This window comes from Vipera ursinii (assembly GCF_947247035.1).
Source record: "Vipera ursinii genome assembly, chromosome: 2".
Classification (NCBI taxonomy): domain Eukaryota; kingdom Metazoa; phylum Chordata; class Lepidosauria; order Squamata; family Viperidae; genus Vipera; species Vipera ursinii.
Window position 1 is genome coordinate 115,468,871 of NC_139513.1, and position 12,910 is coordinate 115,481,780.

A 12,910-nucleotide genomic window follows, 5' to 3' on the forward strand; every position below is an offset into this window, starting at 1 on the left:
ACAATACATTTCATGGAAACAGCTCAAATATTTTATAATTTGGTATCAATCATTGGGAATTCAAATGTTGCATATCTGCATAAGATACTTAAGTCTGAAATAATGTTAACAATAATACAATGTAAAAAATAAAAATTAATCTTAATTATTTAAACTATTTTAGAGTTCACCATTCAGTAATAACCATTCTCATTTTCAAAAGTTTTTCAATCTGTCCTGCATGACAAATTAGTGCTTCATGAGATGATTTGCATACTACAGAACTGATTTGCAAAACTGTTAAAAACCTTGAAAATGAAATAGTTTCCATGCTGATGATAGAGAAGTGTGTGTCATCTTTGTTCATATCATGTGATTGTGAACTTTTCTTTCTCTCATATTTTCTAAGCAAATTCATTACTAATATTTGGTCCTTCATTGCTCCAGGAAAAAGCTTGCTCAGCGTCTGCAGGAAGCTGAGGAACATGTAGAAGCTGTGAATTCCAAATGTGCTTCCCTGGAGAAGACCAAGCAGAGGTTGCAGAATGAAGTGGAGGACCTGATGATTGATGTGGAAAGGTCCAATGCAGCTTGTGCAGCTCTAGATAAGAAACAGAAGAACTTTGATAAGGTATTTGGCTCCTGATGATTATAAAAGAACACTTCATACCAAGACCTTGGGCCAATTAAATTTACTGTTTTATTTCTTTATCAAATTTGTGTGACACTGATGCCTGATTGATCTTTTACAGATTCTGGCAGACTGGAAACAGAAATTTGAGGAAGCTCAGTCTGAACTGGAAGCTTCCCAGAAGGAGTCTCGATCACTGAGCACAGAACTCTTCAAGATGAAGAATGCATATGAAGAATCCTTGGATCACCTGGAAACTCTGAAGCGTGAAAACAAGAACCTCCAGCGTAAGTCTATAAGTTTCAGCATAAATCTATAAGCTTCTCACTGTAACCTTCAGTTTAGGACACTGAAGATACAAAAGTGAGAAAAAATGATTATGTAATGGTTCTACCACCTTCTATGGAGGAACAAGTGACAAGCATGATAAGATAATCTCATATAGGGATTCTCCTCATTATTAGGATATACATATGTAGAAGTGTTGTCTGCTCATGCAGTATTAACAGATCAGTTACAAATGGATGAATTTGGAAGAACCAAGGAAATATTCTTTTCCCAAACATTTAGCCTAAAACTGTTAATAAACGGTGCCTGTCTTCCCCTCTTTATTTTGTGTGAAATTAACAGAGGAAATATCTGACCTAACGGAACAGATTTCTGAGGGAGGAAAGGCCATCCATGAACTGGAAAAAGTGAAAAAGCAGATTGAGCAAGAGAAATGTGAACTTCAGGCATCCCTGGAGGAGGCTGAGGTAATCTTGTTATTATGCTTATAGAAAACAAAAGCTCAAATTCTTTAATGTATTTTAAAGCACTCTAAAATATGTTTCAGATGACTCTTTAATAACAGCTGATATACTTGATTTTATTAAGGCTTCTCTGGAACATGAAGAAGGCAAACTCCTCCGTGTTCAAATGGAGCTCAACCAGGTGAAATCTGATATAGACAGAAGAATTGCAGAGAAAGATGAAGAAATTGATCAAATGAAGAGGAACCACCTGAGAGTGGTAGAGTCCATGCAGAGCACGCTGGACGCTGAGATTAGGAGCAGGAATGATGCCCTGCGGCTTAAGAAGAAGATGGAGGGAGATCTGAATGAAATGGAGATTCAACTGAGCCATGCCAACCGTCAAGGTGCTGAAGCACAAAAGAACCTCAGGAATGCACAAGGACAGCTCAAGGTATGTTCCAGGCAGGTTCAAGAAAGCAGGTTCAGGAAATCACTACAATTGTTAAAATTTCAAGAGTTATACCTTAAAATAACTTATATTGTAGGACACACAACTGCATTTGGATGATGCTTTGAGAGGCCAAGAAGATTTTAAGGAACAAGTGGCCATGATTGAGCGCAGAGCAAACCTGATGCAGGCTGAGATTGAGGAGCTCCGGGCAGCTCTGGAACAGACAGAGAGAGCCAGAAAAGTGGCTGAACAGGAGCTTCTGGATGCCAGTGAACGTGTGCAGCTCCTCCACACACAAGTAAGAATCTGATTATTTGTATCCTCCTGCAACCACCAGACAAGACTGCATAAGCATTTCTCTTTTGTAAAGGGAAAATGTGGAATATTTTGAATATTCTTGGGTTATTTTGATATTGTTTGAAGGAACGGTGTGGTGGCCTAGAGGTGGAGCTCTCGTCTCACACTCAGGAGGCTTGTGAGTTCAGTCATAGGTATTTATCTCTGTGGGCACAAAGAAAAAAAAATATCTGCTGTGAGCTCTGCATAGGCATCAGGAAGGGCATCCAGTCAATAAACGCTCAGCTCCATTCAGTTATCCTGAGGCCACTCTGATGCAAGGGATTATAGGATCGTTAAAAGAAAAAAAAATTTTTTTATATTGTTTGAAGAAAATAAAGCTATGCTTAAATGATATTTGCAGATCTTTACATAAAACATCTGTAAACATAGTATTATTCTTTTTCTATTGTATTAATTTAGATACTATGACACTTTTGTCTTTGTTGAAACTCTGAGGGAGTGTATCTCTACAGAAAGAGATACAAAATAATGTTGCAGACATTATTCTTGCAATATACAGGTTTATTTTTAGAACATTTTTCATGGTTTTTAAAAATAAATTAATCATTTCATATTTATTGGAAACTATCAGTATTTTTTGCCTAAATAGAACACCAGCCTGATCAACACCAAGAAGAAGCTAGAAACAGATATTTCCCAGATCCAGGGTGAAATGGAGGACACCATTCAGGAGGCCCGCAATGCTGAAGAGAAAGCCAAAAAATCCATTACTGATGTGAGTTGATTGAAGCTTTCTTCTGAAATCTGCTCCTATTGTTGTGATTCAGGGTCAGCCTGTGGGTTCGGCAGTTGGGTCGGACGACTCAGAGGAGGAGGAGGGGGGTGTTGAAGAGCTTGCTGATGATGGCTTTGAGGCTCCGCAGAGCCCTCAGCCAGGCCCCTCCCACCTGGTCACGACGGAGACCCAGCTGTGTGAGCCTGACAGCGTGGATGAAGATGACCCACAGCTGGCCCTGTTCAAGGATGCCCGACGCAGGAGGCAGTCAATCAGGAGTAAACAGAGGAAGGCAATGGGGCACCTCGGAAGGAGGCAGAGAGAGGCCACGCCCTGAACTGTATTTAAGGGGGATGTGTGGGAGGGCTTTTTTGCTGAAGGCAACCGCTTGGATAGTTCCTGTTTCATAGCTCCTGTTTCATGGTTGGTGTCTTGTCTTGCTCTATTTTATGTTAATAAATTTGGCAGGCTTTATTCCAGCCTCTTGCCGTTTGTAAAGGGGTTGTCCCTGCTTTTGCTGCAGGGCCGGTAGCAGGCTGGTACAGAACACCTATATGCACTTATAGCAGTGTAGTCTCTGGAACATAGTATCTTCATTAACAGGCAGCCATGATGGCAGAAGAACTCAAGAAAGAGCAAGACACCAGTGCCCATCTAGAGAGAATGAAGAAAAATCTAGAACAGACTGTAAAAGATCTGCAGCACCGTCTTGATGAGGCAGAACAATTGGCAATGAGGGGAGGCAAGAAGCAACTTCAGAAATTAGAGCAAAGAGTATGTATTTATCTCTGTATATATTTATAGACTTGTATGTAAGGTTGCATGTAACAGGTCATAGTTGATGGTTAATTTTTAACCTGTTTTTCTTTAGGTACGTGAACTTGAAACTGAAGTCGAGAATGAGCAAAAGCGTGGGGTTGAGGCCATCAAGGGTGTACGCAAATATGAGAGACGAGTGAAGGAATTAACTTACCAGGTAAGGGTGATAACTATGGAGTGAGTTTATTTATCAACCCACCTGGAAACAAAGACTATTTGAAAAAGAGAAGTGGCTTTTCTCATGATTTATATTTACATATTTATGTATTTATTTATAACTTAATCTTTCCAAAACTAGAATTCAAATGATAGAAACTCACTTGTTGCCATAACTCTGTTTAGTCTGAGGAAGACCGGAAGAATATTCTGAGGCTCCAGGATCTCGTGGACAAGCTGCAAATGAAAGTGAAAGCATACAAGAGGCAATATGAAGAAGCTGTACGTAATACATTTGTAATGGAGCAATAATTGTATTTCCAATGAATTTGAGTAGGCCTGGATGTTTGGGCCTTTGGGATCTGGGATTTTATTATCTTTGGTACTGAATGGGGTGGCACTGCCCCAGGCAGACCCAGTGTACCATCTGAGAGATTTTCTAGATTTACAAATCCTGCTCAAGGAACAGGTGGCAATTGCAGCCTGGAGGGCCTTTGCAGTGCTTTGTGTTATACACAAGTTGTGTCCCTTCCTGGACTATGAGCTCTACTCACAGTTACTCATGCCCTGGTCATCTCTAGAACATGGAAATGCACTTGAAGAGTATCCAGAAGCTTCAACTGGGCAGAATGTAGGTGCACAGAAAGCTAGGTGCACCCCTAGGAGAGTGCACATTACAACCTCTGCTCCACAATCTACATTGTCTATCAGTCTGCTTCCAGGTTCAATTCAAGGTGCTTGTTCTGACCTTTAAAACCCCACTTGGCAGGGACCAGGTTAGTGAGGTACTCTCAGGCCTAATGACACAGTGAGATTCAATTGAATCCAATTCTTTATGTCCTTACACCTAATAGAGAGGAACCTGCCAGACTAAAGCTATGATCTTCTAAACTGATATATATACTCTGGGACATTGTAGGCTGTGGCTACTCTGAATCTTTTCCTTCTTCCCTCATCCAGTTAAGGACGGCACAGTCTCTTGTTTTGGGCCCCTCTCTGGAATGTGCTGCCTCTTCTCTGGGAAGCCATGGTGCTATTGCCAACATTCCCCTCCATTCCTTCTTCCACTGCACATTCCACTGCACATTCCATCACAGGGTTTACCTCTTCCAGGTGTTGTTCAGATCGAGCAGGAGAGATATGCTGGGTCCTTTCTACTAAGGAATTCCATCTGGCAAGACCCAGACAGTGTGCCTTTTCAGCTGTGCCTCCTGCCCTCAGGAACACAACTGTGTTCTGAGGTGAGGTTGGCCCAATCCCTGTTTAGCCTTTCAGAAGGCTCTGAAAAAGCAGTTTTTCCAGAAGCCTTGGGGAATCTCATGATGAGCCAGCAAGGGGGCTGTATGACATCAAGAGACCATTGTTCTCCCGCAATCTTGAGTTTTAATGTTTTCTTTTTTACTTACATTTGAATATGTCATTAAATAATCATTATGTTTGCATATTGCTCAGCACTTCGTGTGATGGGCAGCTATATAAATCTGCTAAATAAATGCTAATCAAGATTAATTGCCAATAAGATAATGTATGGCATTTTTTTAAAAAAAAATCATCTGCCTAGAATACAGCTTAAAAGCTTTGTACACAATATTTTTTATAGAATTAAACACAGATTAGATTCAATTGATTCACCAAGAATTTGTATACTAAATGTCCCCAATTTGTGAAAGGCAAAGTGAACTTTCCATTTAGCTAAAATTGCATAGTGGAGACTCCATTCTTTCATCTTCACCACAGAAGCTATTACCTTTTTGCATTCCGTATACATCACAAGTAGACTTGTTTTTTAACCATACCTTTTTCATTCTCAGGAGGAGCAATCCAATCTTAACCTCAGCAAATTCCGCAAAATTCAGCATGAGCTGGAAGAAGCTGACGAAAGGGCTGATATTGCAGAATCACAAGTGAACAAACTGAGAGTGAAGACTCGAGAAGTGCATAAGAAGGTGGTTGTAAGCGAAGAATAAACTCACCTGAAAATGGCAAAGTGACCAAAGAGAAGCGCAAAATGTGAAGCTCTTTGTCACTCCTTGTAATTACAGACACCAGGGGAAGAATAAGCTTGTCTGCTTCAAGGTTGACTGAAGAAGTGCACAAAATGTGAATGTCTTAGTCACTTGGATTTGTAATTATTGTGGGTTCTGTCTTTGGTGTTTAGGAAATAAAGATTATAGAAATGTTTGCATACATAAAGATGACATGATCTTATTGTGGGTTTTGCTCTCCTGTATGAAATCTGATGCTTCTCCTTAGAGAGGTAACGCTATCCAAACATGATAAACATTAATGAATATTGTGCATGAATCATTTGCCAAGTGCCATGCTGGGGTTGATGTAAGTTGAAGTTAATAGGAGAGGACACCAGTTTGAATGCCCTGATTTGGAGAGATTCATTTGTGCATAATTATTTTCAGATAAACTACAAATCCAGCTGAACTGGAATAAAGACTAATTTAGCTAAGTATCCTTAGTTCAGCGGTGTCAAACTTGCAATGTCACGTGTTGTGTCATGACATATTGCAATGTTTTTTCCAACACTGGCAATGGGGTGGCGCAGTTTTGCCATGATGCATGCGGCCTACGGGCCGGCAGTTTGACACCCCTGCCTTAGTTGATCAACAAATTACAATATACATTCAAATAATAGGATATTGGTGCCACATGATAATGGTCTCTAAATCTCCCATAGTGTTTCTCTCTTAATGGCATCCCTGGATGTGTATTCATAAATTTGCTGATATTATTTCTATACTACCTTTCACACAAACACCACCTAGGTTTTGCTTAAAAACTATAAAAATAAAAATGAAATAGTTGAATTATGAGATTAAAATGATACCTTGTGCAATGTATTGCAAGCTAAATGACCACTCCGAGACAGCAGGCTTTCCACGAAGAATGGTTTATTTCAGTGTAGCCCCAGACAGCTGACAGCATGTTTAGGTTGCCCTTTTATACCCGAGCTGGCAAACCCTTGCCCAATCCTGTCAGCGTATTCTCCCGCCACGGCAACTCGGACCAATCAGCTGGCAGCCGTTCTGACAGCTCTGAGCTGTCAACTGGTTTAAGCGCGTGCGCAGTCAACAGGCGGCCGCTTTGACCGCTGAGAGCCGTCAACAAGCTGCCGCGTGTGCACTTGAGCTGTCAAGAGGCTGACAGCAATTTACCTCATAACCTACTCGTTTTTCCTAACATATTATAACATATTAACATATTATAACAAACTACTACATAACACAACACCTTAATGAGAAGAAAATAACACCCCAAGTATCACCAAACCTTTTTTTAAAAAAAAACTGTAAGAAACAGAAATGAAATATTTTAATTATGAGATTAAAGCAATACTTAAAACAACATGATGCAAATATGCAAAACCACTAAATGCAACATTGTACAAAAGATAAATTTTCAAAGATGGAGGGCATACAGATTTCTTTCAGTAAAAGGTAATGAAATGGTAGTTATTGCCTAAAAAGTTCTCTTTCTACCAGTCAATCGGCTAGGCCTCCTGTGATTAATATATATAATAACTGAGAAATAGAATTTCACAAGAAAACATATAATGCAGGTTGTAGCAAAACAGTAGTAGCACCACAGAGATTTCTGCAAATTGCTCCTCAGAATGGGAGAGAGAGTACAGTACCTATGAACCAGAACCAGATGCAGTGCCTCTGTTTGTCCATTACTCTCTTTCACAAAACTCTTGAAGGGTGTAATAAATATAGAGGACAGCCTTGAAGGACATAGGTAAGGTCCATGGCCAAAGCAACAGTCAGACAAATGAGGCATGAGCCCAGGCCAAGAAAACAGTTTATGAAAATGCCTCATACAGCCTCCCCTCCCGTTTCACATGAGGATGAGAAAAGAAGGAAGGGAAGCACATTCAGGCTTGCAAGATTCTATTATAGTTATTCTAATAAAAGTAGTTTAGTGTCTGTGTAGTGTCTGTTTCTTTTCTGGGTGACATCTTAACAAGTAATATCGTAATATATTTTCTGAATTGTTAGCTACACAGTCATTCACTGAGATGGGTGGCATAGAATATGAACAAACAAACAAAGAAATAAAAGAGGGACAGTTTCCAACTCCAGTATCCAGTTTTCCATAACACAGAGAGAGATGTTTTCACCTTTCAATTTTCAAAGTACCTTAAGTGAAATCATCCCACAGAGCAGCTTTGTTCTTCATTGAGATAAATAAGCTTTTTTCTGACATGACTCAGGAGCTCAGGGACTGAAAGAAGATAGATAAACTTTATTGTCATTTTTTTACTGTGGGCACAATGGCACACATCAAAAATGAAATTTAGTTGCTCGCTCTCAAAGAGAAACATATACATGACACATACCTAAACATACTATATACAACATATGTATAGACCCACACCCCTACATACACTTAACAAATCAATATTAAATACTGTCCATCTTGAATATATAATGGAAGGAGGTTCACAAGGTTAATGCTGTATGGAATGAAACTATGGGTGAATCTGGATGTTCTGCTTTGGATACCACGAAGCCTCCTCCCAGAAGGTAACAAGGAAAACAGGTCGTGAAGAGGATGTGTAGTGTCCCAGATAGTCTTACGAACCCTGCTCAAGCAACGTTTCTATGCTACGTCCTGGATGGGAGGGAGGGAACTGCCAATGATCTTTTCAGCCATCCTCACCACTCTCTGCACTGCCTTCCTGTCTGAAGCAGTGATACTTCCAAACCAGACTGTGATGCTGTATGACAGGATGCTCTCGATCGTCCCCCTGTAGAAAGTGGTCAGGGGGACAGGGGAAGGAAGATGTGCTTTTCTCATGCAATGCAGAAAATGCAGGTGCTGCTGTGCCCGCTTCACCAGTTTCTCACTGTTGAGCGACCAAGACAGCCTACTTGTTAGCTACACAGCCAGGAATTGGATGCTGGTAACCATCTTCACAGGTAAATCATGAATGCACAGAGAAGTGTGGCTGTGCCTGCCTTTTCTGAAATTGACAATGATCTCTTTGGTTTTACTGGTATTTAAAAGTAGGTTGTTTTCCTTACACTAGTTCACCAACCCCTCATCCTTCTTGTGGTAAGCTTCCACCTTGTCATCATGGATAAGGCCCACTACTGTTGTATCATCTGTGAACTTCACAGTATGGTTGGTGGCAAACCTAGCACAACAGTCATGGGTCAACAGGGTGAACAGCAACGGACTTAGGACACAGCCCTGAAGAGAACCTGTGCTCAAGAAAATGGTATTAGAGATATTTGTTCCAACTCACACATATTGGGGCCTGTTGGTAAGAAAGTCAAGAATCTAGTTGCACAAAGGAGTGTTTAAGCCTAAAAGGCCCAGTTTGTCTACTAGATGCTGGGGAATAATTGTGTTAGACACTGAGCTGAAGTCAACAAACAACAAATGCACATGATTATTTCTTTCCTCTAAGTCAGGGGTGTCAAACTGCTGACCTGTGGACCAGATTTGTCATCCACAAGCTGTGCCCACCCCATTGCAGGCAATGGCAAAACCATCCCGATACGTTGTGCAGCGTCACATGACATCACGAGTTTGATATGTCTGCTCTAAGTGCATCAAGCTCAGATGGAGAATGAAAGAAATCACATCCTCTGTAGAGTGATTTGGTTGGTAGGCAAACTGAAGTGGGTCAAATCTTGGTGGGAGGCTAGATATAATAATGTCCTTTATTAGCTTCTCAAAGCATTTCATAATGGTGGATGTCAGTGCAACTGGACGGTAATCATTGAAGCCTGTAATTTTGAACTTTTTTGGCAGTGGCAAGATGATGGCCATCTTAAAACATGATGGGACCACTGCCTGCTGCAATGAGAGATTGAAAATATCTGTGAGAACACAAGCCAGCTCATCTGCAGATTCCCTGAGGACACGTCCAGGGATGTTATCTAGGCCTGCTGCTTTCTGAATGTTGAACATGTTCAAAATTAAATAAGAGCTCCTTTTTCCAATTTGTACACATCTATTTGACAGGATATAACTTAAATACATGGATACATGTATTTTTCAGGATATACATCTCAAAATAAGTATTTATATTTTAGTCAATGTTCCCTGACCAGCTTTTACTAGTTTCCTCAAAACTGAGACAATACAAAGAGTTGTTTTGATTGCAACAGTAGTGTAATTAATAACTAAATGATTGCAGTAGTGGTATAACTAATACCTAAATGAAATAAACATCACCATATAAAAAGTTAGTTAATATTTATTTATTTATTTATTTATTTATTTATTTATTTATTTATTTATTTATTTATTTGTTTTTATAAACCGCCCTTCTCCTGAGGGACTCGGGGCGGTGTACAGAGTAAGGTAAGCAAACATAATGAAACAGTACTGATAAACAATAAACAAAACAAACTGGGACCCCAATTAGAGCTATCAGGCCAGGCCGGACTGCTGGAATAGGTAAGTAATGATAGGTATGTAATCAATGTGATGGGTTCAGTTAAAATGGTGATGGATGCAGCTAGGAGACTTGAAAGAACAGATTAGGGATATGTTTTCATGGAGAAAATTCATCTTTGTGGTTGCTAGGAGTCAAAAATATCTTGATGCCACATAATCAAGCAATCAGTCACATCTGCAGCCCAACTTCATTTCTTTATACTGAGAAGAAAGCATTCTGAATTCATATGTTGGTTCTTCCTATGATGTTTGGAATACGCACATATCTTCTGATACATATTGTATACAAGAGTAAAGTGCAGGCATTAATAAAGTCTCAAGAGTTATATTTAAGATTAGTAGGGATTCTTCATGTGGCTTTAGTGATAATATTTGGTGTTATGCCTTTTCCTTTATAACCCTCTTGTATTTGTAACCCACTTGTGCTTTCTGAATGCTTAGTTTTTCATACCCAGCTTCTACAGAGGGAAACTTGAGTTAATGATAAAGTTAATGATTAAAGTTAAATAATACAATCCTCCATCTGGAAGCATCTGAGTTTAGTTTCTCTAATGCAGCTCTGAAAGAACCAATTTGTGGAGCATTTAAGAAGTACTTTAATTATGAGCAAGTTATCTCACAGCTGAGGAATTTGCCAGTAGAAACATCTGGCTGCTAATCACATTGTTATTGTTCATTTACGGTACTTTGAAGATTCTCATTTAAAATTCACTAAAGTGCTAAGAAGTCTGGCAAATACTAAGGCATATTTTGGTGTCCTTACCAAAGTCAGTGACTTGCTTGCCTTACTTTGATATTTCTTTAAGCACATGATCAAAAATAGTATAAATCATTATACTGTATTTCCCTTTTTTCTGATCTTCCTCAAAGCACATGATCAAAAATAGTATAAATCATTATACTGTATTTCCCTTTTTTCTGATCTTCCTCAATCTGCTATGTTTCGGTTGTTTGGATTAGAGCTTGCACAATCAGAGTTGTAATTCACCACATCTGAAGTGCCCCAGAATGAGGTAGGTTGCTGTAAGCCAATGAAGGGTTCAACATGTATTGCATAGGATCTAGGGTGCCTATATTGGTTTCCAAAGGAATAGCAATGGCAATAAAGAATGAACTAAGAACCTGGCTTCTCGTATGGAATGTCTACTATATTCAGAGCACAAGCATTTATTTCAGTTCCATTTTTCATGGTACAGATCAGCAGGAGCAACTTGGCAGTCTAATGACTACCAGAAACTCTCAGTATAATTACAGGCAAGTAATGTTAGTGGCAATTAGGCTGAAAAACAAAGGTGCTACTCAAGGTTCCCTAGGATAGGTGAATCCAAAACAGGTATCAGTGGTGGGCTATCACAAAGTGCTGGTGCTCTATTATTTGTATAGAAATTTTGGTGGTGCTTCTAGGTCAGGGGTGTCCAAACTTTTTTCAAAGAGGGCCAGATTGGATGAAGTGAACATGCTGGAGGGCCAAACATTTTTTCGAACATTCTTTGAACAATTGCAATTAAATGCAAATGAATTATTTTATGCCAAGTTAATTGCAAATGGCATACTTTTCATTTTATAACATTAAGATCAACTGTCAGCTGAGTTTTCACAATGTATTTTAAATAAATTTTAAAAAAAACTTACCTGCACTAATGTGAAGGGTGAAACTGAGATCTGTACTGCAGCAAATAGGCTCGGTCTGGTACAAAGGCAGTGGTTTTGATGCGCAAAATGTCACGGAGATGTGAGTCACTTAGTCTTGTCCTCACACGGTTCTTATTAAAGTTCATAGTAGAGAATGTCTTCTCACACAAATATGTTGAGCCAAACAAGCTCAGCATTTTCTTTGCAAATGTCCGAATCTCCTGAAACCTGCCCTTATCTAGTTGGCGGTAAAAGTTCACAAGAGAGAGCTGTTGCTGACGACTGCGTAACTCACTGTCACAATGCAGATCAATGAGCTCAAGCTGCAGCTGATCTGGAGCATCATCGGGGTCAACAGAGAATGGAGAGGAGAAAAGGCTGATCTCCTTTTCAATAGCTGCAAAATCTTGAAAGCGCCGTTTAAACTCTCCAGCCAGAGATGCGATGTCTGCTGCATACCTGCTCATTTGCACACTGATATTGTCCTGTGAAAAACTGTTCATTATTTCCTGCAATGCTGGGAAATGTATGGTATTGGGCTGTGTTTGTGACAAATGCCTTTGGAAAAGTTGCAGCTTTGTTCCAAAGGCCTTGATGTGTGAATAAAGCTGGTTCACCACTGCATCTTTTCCCTGAAGACTCGTGTTTAGTACATTCAGATGCTTTGTTATGTCAACTAGAAACCCCAAATCAGCCAGCCAAATAGGATCAGATAGTTCTCGCATCGGTTGTCCCTTTGTTTCCAAGAATTCTTTTATTTCCTTTCTGAGAGAGTAGAAATGCTGCAGCGCAGACCCTCGACTGAGCCATCTTACATCGTTGTGATATAAAACATCTTCATATTCAGCCTGGATGTCCAGTAGAAACTGTTTAAACTGGCGGTGGTACAGAGCTTTAGCGCGAATAAAATTAATAGTCTTTACAACCGGTTTCATAACATGATCATATTTGAGATATTTAGCACAGAGAACTTGTTGATGAATGATACAATGGAGTTTAATAGCTTT

The 12,910-nt window shown here is 39.7% G+C and overlaps 1 protein-coding gene across 1 annotated transcript in view; it reads left to right on the forward strand.

The window, feature by feature from the left end:
- The window catches only part of LOC310634854 (uncharacterized protein), a 55,681-nt gene extending 49,833 nt beyond the window's left edge, over positions 1-5,848 (forward strand). The window contains 10 exon segments of the mRNA XM_083353391.1: positions 427-610; positions 732-897; positions 1,241-1,365; positions 1,487-1,795; positions 1,890-2,093; positions 2,745-2,870; positions 3,474-3,644; positions 3,742-3,846; positions 4,032-4,127; positions 5,657-5,848. Coding sequence (XP_083209517.1) covers positions 427-610; positions 732-897; positions 1,241-1,365; positions 1,487-1,795; positions 1,890-2,093; positions 2,745-2,870; positions 3,474-3,644; positions 3,742-3,846; positions 4,032-4,127; positions 5,657-5,812 — 1,642 coding nt within the window. The 3' untranslated portion in view covers positions 5,813-5,848.
- The last annotated feature ends 7,062 nt before the right edge of the window (positions 5,849-12,910 follow it).